The sequence below is a fragment of the Psittacula echo genome (assembly GCF_963264785.1).
Source record: "Psittacula echo genome assembly, chromosome: 14".
Classification (NCBI taxonomy): Eukaryota; Metazoa; Chordata; class Aves; order Psittaciformes; family Psittacidae; genus Psittacula; species Psittacula echo.
Window position 1 is genome coordinate 10,937,505 of NC_137750.1, and position 19,678 is coordinate 10,957,182.

The window sequence follows — 19,678 nt, forward strand, 5'->3', positions numbered from 1 at the left end:
TCTCTCAATGATGTCACCAGACTTGTCACCTGAGCTGTGGGTTTACTGAGGCCTTATCTTAAAAGACAGTAGTAACTGAAGACCTACCGTTGCTTGAAGTCTGCATAAAGGATTCTGCTTGGAAACCCTTTCCTGCAAATTCGAATGCCTTCTAGAACTCCATTGCACCGCAGCTGATGCATCACCAAGAAATGGTCCATTTCACCTTAAACAAAATACATCCATCATGACTCTTCCTTTCTTCCAAAGAATCTCCATATGTTTTAGCATTCCAGAATGACCTCCTTTTCTTTCTTTTTTTTTTTTTTTTGATAAAATTCAACCATCTTTTAATTAAAGATGCAGGAAGCGGAGAGAGAACATGTCTTCAATTCATACAAGTTGCAGAGATCTTACTAAGAAGAGCAGAGTTTGTAAATTGCCAACGGTCAAAAGGCATAAGGCCATATTACTCAAAAATGTTAGGATAGTGGTTTAGGAGACCAGCTGAAAGATCTACAGCATCAGCATCCACATTAAGTGTTGGTAGAAGTGGCACAATGCAGAGTGTAGTGCATCTAGACAATCAGCTCTTCACATTATACCTTGGATCTGCCATGCAAATATTGACTATACTCAAACTTGATTAGATTTGATAGCTAGATAGATTCCAACACAGGAAGGGATAAGCAGGTTGCTTAAAGCTTTCAGTCTGCCTGCAGAGGACAGTTGATTTAAATTGGAAGAATTATCTTCCTCCTCCTAATATATCTATTGGATATAATAATCAACTGTATTTCGAAGCCTAATTTCCAAGAATTACAAAGTACAACTGACAAAATAAAAACCTCTTGGAGCCACTGTGTCATGCAGAAATTTCCTTCAGCTGTTAGAGACTTCAATTAGTACAGTGTGCTCCATATCCTTAACTTTATCTTTTCAGTGTAATCAATAGTTGTACCCAAAGAATTTGTTAGAAAAGTGGAGCACAAGCAGCCAAAACCCAGCTAAAAATCAGAAGATGTCCAGTTTCTGTCCCTTCACTTCACCATCCTTAATTTTGCTCACACAGCACTAGTTTTCTTTTTCTTAAAGGGCAAAAGTTAAGATTCCATCTGAGTCATCTGTCGAAACAACCAACCAAACATTAAAATGACAGCAATATCTAGCAAAATAATTAATTCAAATATGCTTTTCTATTTTAGTAGGTTTCCTTAATTCCCCACTTACACTTGACTATCAAGACCCCAGTGGGATTCCTCTTTCTTCACTTAGGATATGAAGTGTGGACATTTTCATTTGGGCTTCATTTATAGTCAGTGGAGTGAAAAAGTTTCTTCTCGGATGTGATTCATCTCATCCTAAGGTAGATGTATGAAAGAGGCCAGATGAGTCATATCTTAGAATGCCTGCTCCTCTCCACTGAATATAAAAGCAATTTAGATGAACAGCTGAAATGTGAATGTCATTCATGTACGTGTTGCTTAAATCCTGCTCATGGTTTTAGGGGTTACATAGAGACTTAAACAAGAAAGGTAAGGAACATTCTGAAATTGTCTCCTGAGCAGATTAAGCAGATGCTAAGCTCCTGTTTCCTCATATTCCTGTTGCATCCGCTACATTCTACCAGTATCTACCTTATTCTACCAGTACTGACAGGACAAGAGGAAACGGCCTCACGCTGCGCCAGGGGAGGCTTAGACTGGATTTTAGGAAAAAAATTCTTCAGTGAAAGGGTGGTCAGGCATTGAAACAGCCTGCCCTGAAATGGGAAGTGGTGAAGATTCCACAAATGGTACAATCACTGTCCCTGGAAGTGTTCAGAAACTGTGTAGATGAGGACCTTAGTGACATGCTTTAGTGGTGGCCTTTGCAGTTCTGAGGTAAAGGTTGGACTTGATGGTCTTAAAGGTCTTTTCCAACCTAGCTGATTCTATAATTCTATGGCTCCTAAAACCCACACAGGCAAGTCTCCCCCCAGGTACTTTAATTTAGTGGCCACATGAAAATACACCTAAACTTGACTTGCCCAGAGACAAAATTCTTTGTGAGAGTTTAATATTTAATTACATAAAGAAAAGAAAAAGGAAATTTATATCAAAATGCTTTCCAAGTGCTAGCAGCACCCAGCAGCTTGTACATGGAATTCTGCAAGTGATACATGATTTCTTTGACAGTCCTCCAGCTCAGTGAATCAGATCATAACACTGAATATTTAGAAATTGGTAAGTGGTCTTGGGCTGAACCCAACAGTTCTGAATGACACGGTGGTCCTTAAAACTAGGCACTTTTTTAGGGATTTGCTAATGCTATTGCACACAACAGACAATTTCATCAGCTGTGATCAAGCCCATCTTAATCATCTGCAGTGCTGTACACACATTAAGAGAAGATGGGTAATTGATGTGGACTGTGTAAGGCTCAAAATTTCACAGTCACTGTAAACAATAAAAGAAGATTAATTTGGACACTGTCCTGCAGGCCAATTCCTACAAGAACTTCACGTACAAAGGGAGTTGTTCTGGGAGAAGTTGATGTGGAAGCTAAGCAGGCCAAGTCCCACCAGTCCCATGTCTTCAGAGTTTAATGATGGACTTACCAGGAGTTTTGGTTTCATTAGGAACCAGGCATCGCACAAAGTGAGGATGGGTACTTCTCAGGTTAGTCATCAACTTGTTTAGATTTTCCTGTGATAGACAAAACATGGGTTTGAACTTTGGGGCATAAAGCTTTTGCATCCTTATTCAAATATCAAAGAGTTATAGAATCACAGAATGGTTTGAATTGGAAGGGGCCTTTGAAGTTCATCAAGTCCAACACCCCTGCCATGGGCAGGGACATTTTTCAGTAAACTAGGTTGCTCAAAGCCCCATTCAGCCTGACTAGGAACACTTCCGATGACGGGGCAGCCACAGCTTCTCCAGGCAACTTGTTCCAGTGTCTCACCACCCTCACTGTAAAGACTGTATTCCTTAAGTCCAGTTTAAACCAACCTTCTTTCATTTTAAAACCATTGCCTCTAGTCCTGTCACTATAGGCGCTATGAAAAGTGTTCCTCTGTCTTTCTGATAAACCCCTTTTATATATTGAAAGGCTGCAGTAAGATATCCCTGAAGCCTTCTCTTCCCCAGGCTGAATTACACCAACTTTCTTCATAGGAGAGGTGTTTTAGCCCTTGGATCATTTTGACGGAAGCATGGCTTATTTAAAAGGAAATTCACATACCCTGAACACAGCAGACACTGTCTGGAAAGAGCCACCCTTCTTCTTACCACCTTTCTTGCCACCAGAAGTGTCACCTTTTAAGAAGTAGATAAGAGGTGAATGGTTAGAGTAAGCAATATGTTTTGTAGGCCTCACCTTCTTTCTTTGATCATAGCCCAATAAAATAATCACCTTTAAATTTTAAATACCCACTGCTGCATGAGAGTTTTAGTGAACTGCTGCTAGCTGGTTGTTGATATTTGCTCTCAGATGCATGATTTAGGTTGCATCATAATGTACATGGCTTTGATGGTGTGGAATCCCTATGACCTGACATAATTTTTGTAACAGTATGCTCTGTGCTTCTTGTCACTTTCCTTCTACTTACAGATACAGCCACAGTTATTATTTTTTTATTTAATTAGATGAAAGGCCACAAGGATGTGGCTCAGCAGTTGACGTGTTTATCAGTGCAGTGAAGGCTTCTTTAGAAACATCTCCTAATCTAGTGTTCCAGGTGAAAAAACAGGGATCTATTCTGGTTTATGGCATCCATGTGGCTGGAAACAAATTACAGCCTCAGGAATACAAATCCAAGCAGCTCATTGCCTTTTAATATTTGCTGCACCATTGAAGCCAGTTAAATTGAGACTTAAATGAAGTCTTTGTTCTCCTAATTTCACACTTTATCCAAAATTTTATCTTCACAACCTTTTCCTCTCACCTTCCTTATATTGATGATACCTGCAAAGACCACAGCTGACACATCCCCAGTATTTCTTAAGAGCTTGCCTAGACACATTATCTCAGTCAAACTGGACGCAGGAAAGTTCCCATGCAGTACCTTTTCAAACCTCAGACCCTGCTGTCCATATGGCTGATGGCTGAGTTGACTAGTGCTGTATACTGCCTCACCTTTTTGCCCAGCATTCAGGCTGCCAGAATATTGAGAGTTTTTTGGTAGAAATCTGTGTGGCCGTTTTTGGTAAAGCAGACCTGTTGACTGCCCAAGTTGATTATCTTCAGCCACAGATTATCTCAGAGCAAGAAACTGGACTGCTCTCTGATGCCGTTAGAGGACTATTACACTGTATTCTCTGTCTCTCTCGTTTTCCCTTGCAACATCAGGACTACTCAGCTGGGTATGAAATAGTTCCACGGACTCCTTGTAGTTCTTGTAGTTCACGTAGTTCACCTCAATAAACAAAACTGTGTCCCCAAAGACTAGAAAGTGCTTGTACTTTACATGTATAGTTGGTACCCATCTGGAGGATGAGTAAGTATGCACATGATTCACAACACAGTGAGTCACTTTGTATCGGACTCACTGTGTTTTACTTCTCTGCACCACATGAATGTGGTGTTTTCAGCAGTTCTGCATGTTGATATCTTAATTTTGGCATAACTGAGTGCACACAAGAACAAGGTCACCTTAGGGGATGATAAAGAGTCTAAAGTATACCACAGAGAGGAGAAGAAGTAGACTTTAGTTGACTTTTGCCATATTGATCATCACTGATAAAGCACTTACTTGTTTCTGCACTCGCATAATTAGAGAAAAGGAAGGACAGTAGCTTCAAGGATGATTTCTGGTACAACTCCACAACACTTTCATTCAGGGGATCCTTGTTCTTGTCAAGCCAGCCAGCGATGTTGTAGTCCACCATGCCAGCATAGTGCACCAGAGCAAAGTGAGCCTCAGCCTTGCCTTTGGCAGGCTTGGGCTTCTGGAAATTTTTGTTCTTGCCCAGATGTTGGTCATAGAGCTTGTTCTTGAAAGAGGTGTCAGTTGCCTTGGGGAACATGCACTCCTCTTCCAGGATGGAGAAGATGCCCATAGGCTGGGAGGAATATGAAAACATGAAGAAAGTGGTGGGGAGAAGAAAAGTAAATAGAATGTTACCTTCCATATAATTTGTGGCTTGTTTCAGTGACTGTAATTTATGTTGCCTAAGTTCTTAATGCACCACTAGTTACTATAATAATCAGGCAAACTATAATTAGTCTGTGTTGCTCAAGCTACTACCCATGAACATGGCAACTCAACAATACTGTTCACAGTATTCAGAGATACATGCATCTTTGAATGAAAGACTGCATATACGTATTTTAATCTGTTGTTTTGATCCTCATTACCCTACATCATTAGGAAGTAGGTTTCAGCATCCTGTTTGTGGGCCTGATGCTGTTGTGTATGTTTGTTACAAGCCATCATGTTGCAATTGTCAATGTGAACTTACTTTGATGGCTCCTCAGGAAAGTGCAGATAACTGATATCTACCGGCTCTGGTTTTGTCTCCAGTGAACGTGCATGATGGATCAGATTTTCCACACCTTATGTGGAGTGTAAATGACAACCTGTCACTTTAGAATACCTATAGACTTTTAATTTGTCTCAGAATTTCATTTACAATGAGAAGAATTTCAAGACAGAGATGTAGGCACATTCACAGAGCTTTCATTGGAGCTACATTAGGTATCTTCAGATAGTGCAGACAAGCACATCCTCTGATATTGCTGGAGACAGTGATGTGATCTGTACCTCTTTGGCCTAGAGAGAATTCTAGGAATTCCTTCTTTGTAGGAACCCTTTTTTTTTTTTTTAGTTTAATTTAAGAAGATGCCAAGAGATTCTTACATCTGATTTCAGCTAGATAGCTGCCAGAGCTAGAATCAGGGTTCTTCCAGAGCAGCAGCAACCACAGAAGGTGGATGTTGGGAAGGAATGCTATGCTTTGAATGAAGGTTTTGCTGTCTAGATGTGGCTGCTGTATGAGAGCTCGGGGGTTAGCATACATCTTGCCTAAGTGTAGGTGTCTATAAAATAGAATCTAGATCTGAGCTGGCTGTCCAGATTGCTGTTCTGTTATGGAACACATTATAAAGACATTTCACAAAATCCCTAACAGAATGTACTAGATGATTTGCATCTTAGAAGTGTCTGCTCCTTTCCTGTCATTGCAAAAGATTTTACATTAGATCAGCATAGCTGTTCTGCTTCCTCTGGCTCTACTAGATAGGGGACGAAACATGTGGGGCCACTGAACACTTAGTGTGGATTTGGGGTTTTAAACCCAGTAATAGTCAACAGGCAGTAGCTGTGAATGGTAGTGCTGCCTGTAGATGCTGCTATGTGGTGGGAAGTGTGGGAGGTTAGCAAGAAATGTGTCTCATGTGCAAAGGCATAACACATGGAATGAATATAAAGCAGTGAACATGCATGTGGGATGGCTGTACCAGTCACTGGGCACGGGGCATGAATGACAGTGCTGGGAGCAGATACCTGTATGCTCCTGAGAAGGAAGATGTTTGCATATGTGCATATTGGATTTGCACACGATGTGTAAGAGCTGTGCACAGCCACTAGACACTGGCTTATAACATAGCAGTGAGGGGTTCATTCCCATTAAGGTCCCCAGTGCAGTGGCAATGAGCAATGACAGAGGGGCCATAAAGGGCTGTGTTGCTAGAAGCAGAACTTCTACCCATTACAGCAAGTAGTAAGACTTGAGGTTCACCTTGCTGTTAAAGGCAGTTTTGTTAAGGCACCAAGTTAACATTGAGTACTCCTCTCCCATCCACCCCAGCCATGTTGTTCAGGAAATCATTTTTATCACAGAGGGAGCCTGTCATTCCCAAAGCTTTCGGTTTATGAACTACCTTTTCTTATGTTAGAGGGTCAGTCAACATTAATGTGACCATTTATTAAGAATGACTGGACTAAAATAAATGACCATGAAAGAAATGTGCTCTCCTAAAACGAAAAAAAATTCCTCTACCTTCTCAATGAGCTCAATGCAGGCAGCCAGGTCCATCCCAAAGTCAATGAATTCCCATTCAATTCCTTCCTTCTTGTACTCCTCCTGCTCCAGCACGAACATGTGGTGGTTGAAGAACTGTTGCAGTTTCTCATTGGTGAAGTTGATGCACAGCTGCTCCAGGCTGTTGAACTGCAAATTCAAAATATATAGAAAAGCCAATTAGTTCGGAAATGTCATCAATGGGCAATTGTACTTACTGTAACTCACATCAAAGATCTCAAAGCCAGCAATGTCCAGGACACCAATGAAGGACGCTCTGGGTTGCTTCGTATCCAGCTGTTGATTGATGCGAACAACCATCCACAGGAACATCTTCTCATAGACTGATTTAGCCAATGCCCCCACTGAATTGTACACCTGTAAGAAACACAACCAAGGCAGTAATGAAAGTTGAGTTAGCCTTAAAGTTGAAAGAGCTGTCTGAATAAAAAGAAAAGCTGATCAGCTGTCGAGGTACCTGTTGGACATTTTGTCCTTTAGTTACATATTCATTCCCAACTTTCACCCTGGGATAGCATAAAGCCTTGAGGAAATCAGCAGAATTCAGACCCATCAGGGAGGCAGCTATGTCAGCCACTAGGATCAGAGACAGCAAACGAGGTCAAATGAGATAAAGAAAGGTGTCTTGTCCCTCTAGGATGTTCCTGTTACAAGGAACTCACTTTCTGTGCTACTCAGATGCCCCTATTGTTAAGGAAAGTTTTCACTTTAATATAGGCAGTGTCTCAGCTGCAGCACACTCCTCTTCCATGCCTGGAGGACTGCAGCAATGCTTCATTTCTATGTATTTCTGTCTCCTTGTGGAGCATAAATTCAGTCACTGACTTGCAACAAACTGAAAAAATTTAGTTTGTGGAAGGGAAATTCATGCTCAAAGTGTTGGGCACTTTATGGGACAGGGTTGCTAGCTTGTCTCCTGTTGCAGTTCACAAGCAAACTGCAGTCAACACTACCTCCTGTGCCATCTGGCTCTGCCTGCTCCTCGCGCTGCTTCTGCTTGAACTTCATGTTCCCATAGTGCATGACAGCTCCCGTCACCTTATATATCCCTTCCTTCTCTTCGGGGCTGAAGCCCAGGATGTCCACGGCATTCTGCAGAGGCAACAGGGTGGGTTAGACAAGCACAAGGGCTGAAGAACAGGGTGATGTAACAGGTATATGTGCTATGATGGGAAGGTAGGGTTTCTCCCCCTGCCTTTTTGCCTCCCTGCCTGCACTGAGCTGTGCTTCCCTCACCACAGCTGCTCTGACTGTGGGGCCGTCCTGTGGGTGCTTCCCTGTACTCACATCCATTGCCAGCAGCTCCTCAGCATCGTTAATACTGGAAACAGTGACTTCTCCTTGGCTCACGTACTGGAAATCGTAGGGGTTGGTGGAGATATGGAGGAGATCTGCAGGTATACAGGGCACCTTTGGTGGCATTGGGGCAGGTCACAGTGGAAAGAGGAAGCACTCACTGAGCTAAGCCCAGCACTGCTGGCACTCACCAATGAGCTCTGGCTTCTTGTTGGACATTATCTGATAAAAAATATGATAGCTTCTTTCACTGGACAGCTGGAAAGTCACTCTGGATTTCTCCAGAAGATCTAATCAAAAGAGAGGTGTCATTAGCCTCCTGGTAAAGTTGAGGTCCTTATTGCACAAATTCTGCCTCCACTGACTTGCTCTAACTCACAGGTTTCAATATCTGCAGAGGCCAGCTTGCCAGTTTTTCCAAAGTGAATCCGGATAAATTTTCCCTGTCAGGCAGTACAGATCAACCCATTGGTTATAATGATCAAGGAATGGGACATGTATGAGATATCTGCATTCCACCATATCTGAAATAAACTCACAAAGCGCGAGGAGTTGTCGTTCCTCACAGTCTTGGCATTGCCAAAGGCCTCCAGCAGTGGGTTGGCGCTGATGATTTGATCCTCCAGAGTTCCCTAGTTACAAGAGAAAAAACTTCTATCAAATTTCACTGCTGGTTAAAAACAAATATGACAAAAGAGATAATATGAACAGGCAATTTTTATACTTCATATGTGATTTTTAACCTAAAATTTATTGGAATTTTTAAGCATTTATTCACTCGGGAGTATTGCCATTGTTTCAAAGGAGAAAGTTTTTTAGCTGCGTGACTGCAGAAGGAATGATCAGCGTGTAAAGTTTTGGTATTGTATTGTGTCACTCTTGTTAATTGCAAAAATATGGGAGGAAAGAAGCTTCTGTGGCATTATGCCTCTCCTTTTCCTTGCAGTATACAGGGTCCAGGAAGTAGAGTCGCCCTGTGCTTTTATGGAATGCTAGAACAAAGCTTTTCTCAAGGATTCTAGTAAGGTCATAATTGATCATGATGTAGTGAGGGTGTGTAAGTGTTGCCAGGGATAATTTCCAAGACAGAAAAAAAAAGAAGGAGAACGAACAATCATTTTGTACCCAGATGACAGATGAGCAGCACAGCTCAAGTTCCTGCATCTTTGTATGTGCTGGCGTTCAGTACAGCCTTTCTCAACTTTCAATGGAGAGGGAGCGCCGTTCCCAACACTGTCTGCAGATGGCACAATGGGTTTAAATAAGTTATCAGTCCACCGTGAAGATGAACCTTCTAAAATTAAGGCGATACAGTAGCATATGAAGCTCTCTCTCTCTTTTTTGTCTTAATTAAGGTAACACAATATCAGATTAAGCTCCATGTATATATATATTTTTAATAAAAACCCCCAAATCCCTACAGCAATGCTCTCCCACATATATCTTCCAGCTTTCTAAAGGAACTTCATCTTCTCCATTTATGAGAAGAGGTATGTGTGTCAGTGCAGCGGACTACACCAACACCAAACCTCTTTTTAGTGCACAGCTGTGACCAGGGAACTCCCAAGGGAGTATTGCGCATGGAGGATGGCATGGAAGAATCCATGGCAATTCTTTACAGAGTTCATTCTGGAGCCCTGTCTATAGGCTGGGTGACAAAGTGCTAGAGAATGAGACAGTATTCAGGAGAAATGCTGTTACATGTTTCCTTTATTCATATACTCTTGCCTGGCATCTGATTGCAGCCTGCATCTGAGGTAGGATACTGGGCTAGACATAACTATAACCTGAGTGGTTTATTTAATGTTCTTATGAAGAGGCACATACTTCTATTATAGAGATTGTGAATACTATAAAATAGGGTATTCAGAAGAAGGCAGAATAAATTGTTATCCATCTGAGAGCCAAGTGAATTTCCTTATATCAAACATAGACATCTCTCAGCTGTCTCCAAGTTCTGCGATCAGTGTTGGCATAGTGAGCAGCTGCTGAAAGCTGAACCCAGGATATTCTCAAATGCTGCTGATGGAAAGAGTGTTTATGATGCACGTGCCTTGGCCATAACAGCCCATCAATCACAGACACCTGCCTCTAAGTGTGGAAAGAATATTCAGCCTTGGAATCTCCTTACGTTCCTCTGTGCCCTTGGGTACTCAAATAACATGCTGACACGTGCCACCCACTTTGATGCACATACCATCTCAAAGACTTTGGTGACACACACTTGTGCTGCAAGGATGTTTGTTGCTTGCTCTGTGCTAGGGAGTGAAACCCATGCTTTGCAAATAGACCAGTGGGCTCAGATTGTGGCAGTGGGGCTGCTCAGCAGAAAGGGTCATTAGGGTATGTGCTTTCTTCCCTGAAAGGATCCTTTTTGAGGTTACATTTCTACTGTCAGGCAAGTGGTCCCAGCTGTCCAAAATCTGTCCCTTTCCTTATGCCTCCACTAAGGGCTGTTACTTTGACCACAGACAGGAGAACAAGCCAGTGGAAACTACTACCTGATGCAATTGAAATGGCTTTTAACTTCAATACAAGCACTATGGAGTCCAGAGTTACTGTACTTCCCCTGTCAATAGGAGTCAAACCAAGGAACAGGAATGGCACAGTTATGTGCCACTGGGAACCAACTGCTCTCTTTACACTTGCAGCCACTTGGGTGCAGTGGATGTGGCTGAACTTGTAGGGTACTGATGAACAGATACATACTGCAGAGAAAATTGCTGTCTTACATTGTCTTCCTCTCCCTAATGAAGACTTCTCCTGTGTAAATGAAGACTGGAGAGAAACTGAGGCTTGGACCTTTCCTACATTAAGAAAATGCTCCTTTAAGTAGAGTTCCACTAGTGTTCAGAGGGATGGAGGCCAGGTAGCAGGGGTAGATGAGCATCGGTGTGCTTGGACTGCGCATCCTGTTTCCTCAGCAGTCCTATACTCTCTAACCTATTGATAGTTGTGCAGCCCAAAAAGATGCATTGATAGCTCCTGCTCTGCAGGCACAGTCTTGAGCAAACTTGAGAAAGGGGAGCAAGAGACATACCTGCAGTTTGCCACTCTTTCCTTCTTCTTTCTTTTTGTCACCACTAACTGCAATTGTTGCAAAGTACTGGATGACTCGCTTGGTGTTCACAGTCTTCCCTGCTCCGGATTCTCCGCTGTTGAAATGAAAGTATTAATTGTTACAGAAAACAGGAAATAAAAAACATTTTTACTTCTCTGTCAGCTTTGAAACGTGTATCCAAACATACTCACGTGATAAGGATTGACTGGTTGCAAGAATCTGAAAACAAAGTACCAGAAAGAGATGTTGAAATGAGAAATGAAGGACTTCCGTTCCTCAGACATAACTAACTGACTTCAAGGGAAATAACTGTATTGTCACTGTATTTATCACTTTGTAACCAGAGAAGGTAAAGTATGCATTAGTCTCCATGCAGATTTTTTTTTTCTTTTTTTGCACAGAGGGATGGTTCTTTACAAGGCTTCCTCCTCACTGTTTGATTTCTTTTATCTATAGACCTTGGCTTAAACATTTTTGTAATCAGAATCAGATTCTCTGCTATGTTGCTTCTTTACTGTTTCTTTAAATTCCTCACTAGGAGAGTGGACACAAAGTGTGACAGCTGGCCACTGCCTTTCCAGAGAGCACAGAGGTCATTAAGATGTCACAGGCAGTCTAATCTTGAGCTGTTCCATAAGACTTCAAACTGCCTTGGTGAGGCTGCATCTGCAGTTCTGGGCTTCCCAGTTCAAGAAACACAAGGAACTACTGGAGAGGGCCTAGTGATCCCTAATCAAAGCTGATTAGGGAACTGGAACATCTCTCTTTCGAGGAAAGGCTGAGACCTGGACCTGTTTAGCTTGGAGAAGAGATGACTGAGAGGGGATCTTATCAATCCATACATTTTAAGGGTGGGTGTCAAGGGAATGGTACCAGACTCTTGTCCAGTGATAGGATGAAGGGCAGCAGGCACGAACTGAAACACTGGATGTCCCATCTGAATTTGAGGAAGACAAAGAACTGTAACAGGCTGCCAGAGAGGTTGTAGAGCTTCCTTCCCTGGGAATATTCAAAACTCATCCCATGCCACCTGCTTTAGGTGAATCTGCATAACACGGGGGGTGACTAGATGATCTCCAGCGGTCCCTTCCAACCTCAACCAGTGTGTGATTCTGTGACTATGTGACTATGGGAGCTGTTGCCATACAGGCACCACCTGAGTAGAGCACCACCTAAGATGCCTGAACTGTCAAATGTTTCTTGACGAAGCAGTAACCCTGTGTATATCAGCATTTTTCCATTCTTGCCAAATAACTCACCAATCAGCATGAACTGATAGGCATTGTCAGAGATGGAGAAGATGTGTGGAGGGGCCTCCTGGCGCTTCTTGCCTCGGTAGCCAGCCACCACCTGTGGGCTGTACACTGGCAGCCACTTGTAGGGGTTGACGGTGACACAGAAAAGACCTGAGTATGTCTGTGGGGAAGGGAGACAGCACGTTGGCTTCCACTTAGCCTGGCAGAGCAGTTCCTCCCAGCTACCCAGAGGAAGACTGCTGCTGGTACTTACGTAGATCATCCAGGCTGCGTAACGCTCTTTGAGGTTGTACAGCACAGCAGGTTCATGGAGGTGGGTCATCATGGCCATGTCCTCGATTTTATCATACTTGGGAGGGTTCATGGGAAAGACTTGGTCATCTGTTACAGTCACAGTCTGACGAAAGCAGAAGAGAAGAATAGGAAAAGAAATCTAAGTGAGGGAACTGCCTGAACTAGATGGTCATGTATGAGTAGCCATTGGTATCACTTACTGTATCATCATATGTTTTAACTGTGACTTTGCCGCCTTCTCTACTTTGTATAGTAGCTTTAACATACATTTGCTTTTCATCCACTATAAAACAGGCTGTCTTAGCATCAAATGGGCGGGTTTGGGCTTCAATTCTCTCCTTCTCAGTCTTCCGCAAATAGGGAGCAGCTTCTCCAAAAACTGCCATCTCTGCATCAGAACTCATGGCTGGAGTTGCTCTAGAGGAATTCAGAAAGGTTTCAGAGAACCTGTGCATTTTTAATTTATATTTATCAAGAAAATGGGTACGTTCAATGACTAAAAGGAAGAAGACTGATCAATGTCAGGCACTTAACTTCTGCCTTAATTTTAAGTATCTGAAGAAGTCCTAATAAAGAAAGTTCCTTTTGTAGACAGAGGTGTCTACAAAAAAAAAAAAAAAAAAAAAATTGCCTTTGAAGGCATCCCCATTAAATAGTATGCCTGTGTGCAGAAGTTAAGGCAGCGAGAATATCAAGCTGGAAGTCTTTCAAAGCCTCTCCTGCTCTATCTTCATTTGCTATTCACACAGCTGCACAGTCACATACTTCTCAAAGCCATGTACACTAACCACTTAGATAGATTGTTTCATTAGATATCTAAAAATCTAGACACAAATAAGATCTGTAAGTTAAGCAGATTGGCTCTTACACATAATTTCTAAATGGAGGTATTCTTGGCATTCTTCTGTTTTCTATATTTTAATACCAAGCAAGAAAAGCTCAGGTATTTTCTGTTTGGCACTGGAACAAATAGTGAGGGTCAATCATCATCTGTCTAAAGCCAAACCTGTTTATCATATGAACTAAATATAAAACATCTTTTCAGATCTGTGGCAAAATTAGCTAATAAAGGAATATAATGTATGGTGAAGGTAATCATTAATGGCATAGCATTATCTAGGTAAAAAAGTACCTGAATAATATTTCAAAGACTTTAAATAACAAGGTACCTTTTAGCTTTAACATATTATATGGACTAGTATCAGGTATAAATCATTAAAAGACAATAAATGTGCACCAAGATGGAGCAGGCATTCCACTAGGGATTTGTGTAGCAGAAATATTACAGAAAACTGCTTTATGCTCAATTTAATGTTACATATAGAATCATAGAATAGTTATGGTTGGAAAGGACCTTAAGTTCATCTAGTTCCAACCCACTTGCCATGGGCACCAATATCTGGTAAAAATTCTAAATTCTTCGACACAAATAGATGCTATTGGTTGCTACATTCAGGTGGGCTGGTGTAGGTAATTCAAGAGCATTTGGAAATAACAGAGGCAGAAATGATGTAGGCAGGAATTAGCATTACCAGAATGTTCTGCCCAGGCAAGGTAATATACAGGCTGAAAAAATCCATTAAATAACAAAATCCAAACTCCTGATACATCATGGGCTGTTTGATACACTGTGGTATTAAAGAAGTTAATGGGACAGTATAGAACAACTCAGATGTATCCTTCCTAGGCATCACAGTACTGACTTAATCAGCATGGAGTGGTTTTAATCAAGGAAATGATGAAAGGAATCTGAAGGCATTTGTAATGCTGCTTTTGGACACATCGCTGTAGAAGTGCTGATCTCTACCAACAGAACCTACTTGCTATGGGGTATGCACCTTAGAGGGGCTGCATCTCTCAAAAGCCTTTAATGCCCAGGAATTTCAAACCACAGAATCCAGAACCTTTAACTTTGAAATTATTATTCTATGTATATACAGCCCAGCATTTTTTTGCCTATATGATCCTGCTTCTAAGTGACTCAAGAGAAGCAACATGAAAGAAGGAGAGAAATTATTTCAGTGTCCATGAAAAGGTTAAGCAGAGCATCAGAGCATGTGAATAGGTTATAAGAATATTTCTCAAGAGTCACGGTCTGTTAAAATACCGTATATCTTCAATAGGAGATAGTGTAAGATTTAAATCTTTACACATTCATGAACAGAGAATAAGGTATTCTCTGGGAGAATAACTTGTACTTCCATTCTTTTCAGCTTCAATTTCAGTGAGCAATTTTTGGTATTAGGATCCTTCTGTGTCTCTGGTGAACTCTCCCAGTCAATCACTAACTGTCCCCAGAAAAACTAGGAGGGAATAGTGCATATTAAGTTCTCTGTGAAGGTGACTTTTTGTACACAAACAGATCTATCTATCAGACAGGAGACAAGATTGTACTGAACTTTGTTCTGGTTTCAGGATGTGTGTGATAAGCCAAAGTCAGCATATAATATTCTAGACCTCTCCCCAGGGGAAACTTATGGTGGGACAAGCTTAGACCCTTCCTGAACTGTACTTTGAGCCTCCTCTCTGACAACAACCACCTCAGTTTCAGGATTCCAGCAGCTATGCATGTGGCAGGGGTTGATTTTAATCACCTATAAATCCCAGATTACATCACATAAAGACATTATTGTCACTGTGTCTTACATCCTCTTGGCTAAGCTTGAGTATCTGTCACTTCTCTTTCTCAACACATGGACTATTTCCTACCAAGAACTGTAAATATGTTCATATTGATTAAAATAGCATATGTCCTGGTTCTAGAACACAGTCTCTTGCCGCCTGCCCTTGCCATTGACTGGCTGAGCTTTACTCATTGCTCAGGATTAGCAAAACTACATGTTATTTGTTAAATCCTTACCTTTAGAGAGCCCAGGAGGAAATCTGCTTTCAGTATCTGTGTGGAATGGTTAAAGAAATGACAGAGAGAGTTAAATCAAAACCTGTCCATTGTCTTGAGCATATGCTCTATCAAACATTTATGCACTTTGTGTAGTCTGTCCCAGCAGCTGAATTGTACGCAGAGCTTTACAACTCTTGAGCTAGAACCAAATCCCACAGAAAATCTTATGCTCCTGACATTACTGTCACCTGCTGAAAACAAATCTAAACATCTAACAGCTGGATTACATATATTTTCCCAGTCAATTTCAACTGCTTTCAGAGTTAGTTTTCCTGCGCCTTTCATAGGACTCGGAGATAGCAAAGTTTGTAGAAGGCCCCTCCAAGGAATGGCATGTCATTGCTCTTCTCTTTGTGCCACTATATTGGAGTGGTTTGGGTTGTATAACCTTGATGTTGCATGTAAAGCATGACCTGGAAAATCAGAAGTGGGGAATGAGAAGAAAATGCCCCTGCATATTCTACCTCTTTGCAAAGATGTGGAGTTGTCATGGTCAGAGTAGGAAGCAAGCAGATGAGACTTACCCTGAGATGCTGAGGTAACAAAGAATAAGGGTCCTTTCAGCAGTGGCTCTTTATATGTAACCTTCTGCTCACACAGCATTCAAGCACTCTATTTTTGGTCAATAATATTTTACTCTTCAGTGGTAAATGTGTTGAAGCTCTAATCTCTGTGCTAATTCATCAGAGACAGGATTGGTTTAAAGTTGTATGGAGTCAGCTGCACCAACCTGTTCTTTTCACATTGCTCTGTGCCAGGATGGAAGAACCTAAAGACAGCTCTGATAATGACAAATAAGGCAACACTTGGCTCCTGACTTCCAAGATGATTTATTTTATAATTGTGCACAATTATTTCTTTATGGGCTATGACTTTAATAGATCCCATCCTATCCTATCCTGTCTATCTGCACATGCTGAGGAAGACTAGTAAGGCAGAATTTTTCTCTCATTAAATGCCTTTATACCACTCTATTGGATGATGACAAGCCTGAAGAATCCACAAGCTTAGGTCAGAGAAAGACAACTGCTAGCTTATGGACCCCAAGACAAGCTTGCAGTCCTAGCCTGTAGGTTTACAATACTCGAGGCCTGCAGGCATACCGAAGGTTTCAGCCTGCAGGAAGGAGCTTGGTTTCTGTGCCACTGCATTATTGTGCAGAGGATGTCATGAAGCAGGCTGCATGTCAAACCAGAATAACTTTGACTTGTTCTCTAAGTGTATGTGGAAGGAGAATGCCTGCTTCTTTAAAAGTATCTGGTTAAGGACCTTTTTTGACACCATGAGGACAGTAGGAAAGAGAAAGCCATAAACAAGAACATAGTGTGACACAAATCTGACTGACAAATGGTAAGGGAGGAGGTGGTGGGAACCAAACCCGGTCAGTCACACTACTGTGTGTTGAGAGTGTGAAAATGTGCATTCAGGCAAGCAAACGTTATCAGTTGGGAAACTAAGGTAAAAAGGTGAACCAGAAACAATATATACAGATACAGATCTGGCAAAACAAACACAGAGACAACAAAAAGGAACAAACCTCACTAGTGACACTAACTGATAGGTTATCAAGAAACTACAGGTGCCACTTCCAGGAGGATCAACCTGAACTTCATGACTGATAAAACCAAGGGAGATCTCAGGGTTGGGGTGGGTGAAGGAGCTGGCAGACCTTTACAAACCCAGAGGGGATGTGCAGGGGAAGTGTGGGGCAGAGAGGAACAAAGAAGAGGTAAACAGAAAAGGGTATAAAAGGGAATGGTTGCATGTAAAATAGGTTCAGTCACAGTGAGCTTGTCTGGCTGAGCCCTGCCCCTGATCACCACAGTCTTTCCTGTCTTCTACCATCTTCTTATTAAACCTTCTCTTAAGTATCTCTTTGCATAATCTCAATCTCTATCCTGGTGTTCAATGGCCTCATCTTTGACCTGGCAGGACTAGCAAAGGTGGTAGCTACTGGAAATCAGTTATGTAGGTGGTGGTGAGTAGAGCTAAAAGTGTCTTCAAAGTGTAGATGTCTAAGTGGTGTTATGTTGGGTGCATAAGGGCTGATACAAACAGATGAAAATTAGAATTTTCTAAGAACTTTGGGGGATATGCTGTAGTTGAGAATTATTGTTGTCAAATACAGGACTGTCTAAAATGGTGTCAGTTGGCTATTTTTAGTCACATGAGTTGTATCCCATGTTTTTATTCTCTATTACTTTGTCTCAGTATATGAGCTATTAATCAGAGAAAGCACAAAATTGCTTTACACAACAAAATAGGTGAGACTGAAGACTCTTAAAATCAGCTGCTTTCTTCCTCCAACTTCCCTCTCTTTCAGTGAGATATCTAGATATAATTCATTCATCTGACATGGGCCACTTAAACCCATACAGCCATTAGACAAAAATGTAAGAACAGCCATGTTTTGTCCCTCAGACCATTGTTCTGTCCCCAGCCATGGCCAGGACAGACGTACAGGAAAGAACAGAAGAACAGAGTTCACATTTAGTGAAGCTTACCCAAAGTAAGCCATCAAAAGCTAATGGTTCAAGGAATCCCCAATTCTGATGTTACGCCTTTAGATTAAATTGGTTTTAATGTAGTCAGTCAGTTTTGGCCCTCTATAAGCATTTAGCATTTACAACATCATGTATCAGTAGGTTAATTGCATGTATGAAGAACAGCTACTTTTATTTTTTCTGAGCCATCCATCTGAGAAATGAATTAGAAAAATCAACAGTGGAACGTTGTTTCCTGTCTGCTCTCTTTTCCACCCATGCTTTTATATTCCTTAATAATGCCTAATTCAGAAGTGATCCCATTGCTTTATTCACTATCGTTGTCCTTCTCTAAGCTCTACCCAGTTCATTGTTCTCCTTTTGGGGCACGTGATCACCACAGCCTTTCCTGCCTCATGCAATAGTTTCTCATGTGAAAGTTTCTCTTTGTGCTCCATTCTTTTCCTAATGATGTAAACCAATTGATTTTGCTTTTTGAACCATTACCAAGCATAGAAGTTAATGTTTTCTGAGGAACAGCTTTGTATCTGTGTGATCTCTTCCAAGTAGTAATGGTCATCTTAAAACCCATTTCTGTGTGTAAAAATGGGATTATTTTTTTGTCCTGGGCATAATTTCACATTTATTATTATTAATTTAGTCTGCAGCTTTATCACTCAATTGCAAGACAGTTACAATGAGGAAAGCAAAGAATGAAACTCTCCATCATTTTTCTTGAAGGTGCTCTGATATGAAGGAAAAATTCAGAGTGTTCTGAGTTAGAAGTAAACTAGAGTCAGAGATAACCACAGCTCTGTAGTATCACCAGCAAGGAGGTGTCCATTTATGCTATTTCATCAGTGGTTGCCTGCTATAAAGTATGCAGACATCTTTGAATAAGGTTGAACATGTAGAGCTAAACAGATGAGTTTCCTAACCAGTAACCCTACTTCTCTGCCTATGTCTCAAGCACTCCTGTAGACTTGTTCTTTTTTTTTTCTTTTCTCTTGGAGAACAGAACTTCAGGAGGAATACTGAGAATGTTCATGCATTCCCACATGGGCTTATGCACATTCTGTGAGCTTGCTGAGAGCCATACAGCTACAGGAATGACAGTTTGGGATCTGAATTCTTCAAGCGACAGGAAGAGTTGCCGGATAGTTCTCAGCTTGGGTAAGTGCTCTTACTATTTGATTATTCTGTACAGGAGGTGAGGTGGCAAAGAAGATTTGTTATCATTACCTTTTATTTAGTTTAAAGGCAGAAGAAACATTGGTCAGAAAATGATTAAAACTTTAGAATCCATGAAGTCTTATCACCTCTTTATAGAATTGACCCAGGTCCCCATCCGGAAAGAGGTGGATTTTCAGATGCATTGTTGT

The 19,678-nt window shown here is 41.4% G+C and overlaps 1 protein-coding gene across 1 annotated transcript in view; it reads right to left on the bottom strand.

Moving 5' to 3' along the window:
- LOC308226998 (myosin-1B-like) overlaps positions 1–13,679 on the bottom strand; it is a gene marked incomplete at its 3' end in the record, with an annotated part of 32,724 nt that extends 19,045 nt beyond the window's left edge. Inside the window, exons 1-17 of the mRNA XM_080629252.1 lie at positions 13,112–13,679; positions 12,871–13,014; positions 12,621–12,777; positions 11,553–11,580; positions 11,341–11,455; positions 8,840–8,932; positions 8,680–8,743; positions 8,492–8,590; positions 8,292–8,395; positions 7,958–8,096; positions 7,462–7,580; positions 7,212–7,361; positions 6,963–7,133; positions 4,715–5,024; positions 3,205–3,278; positions 2,579–2,666; positions 88–205 (exon numbers count right to left, since the gene is read on the bottom strand). Coding sequence (XP_080485378.1) covers positions 88–205; positions 2,579–2,666; positions 3,205–3,278; positions 4,715–5,024; positions 6,963–7,133; positions 7,212–7,361; positions 7,462–7,580; positions 7,958–8,096; positions 8,292–8,395; positions 8,492–8,590; positions 8,680–8,743; positions 8,840–8,932; positions 11,341–11,455; positions 11,553–11,580; positions 12,621–12,777; positions 12,871–13,014; positions 13,112–13,366 — 2,228 coding nt within the window. The 5' untranslated portion in view covers positions 13,367–13,679. The remainder of the gene's footprint in view (positions 1–87; positions 206–2,578; positions 2,667–3,204; positions 3,279–4,714; positions 5,025–6,962; positions 7,134–7,211; positions 7,362–7,461; positions 7,581–7,957; positions 8,097–8,291; positions 8,396–8,491; positions 8,591–8,679; positions 8,744–8,839; positions 8,933–11,340; positions 11,456–11,552; positions 11,581–12,620; positions 12,778–12,870; positions 13,015–13,111) is intronic.
- Positions 13,680–19,678: the final 5,999 nt, after the last annotated feature.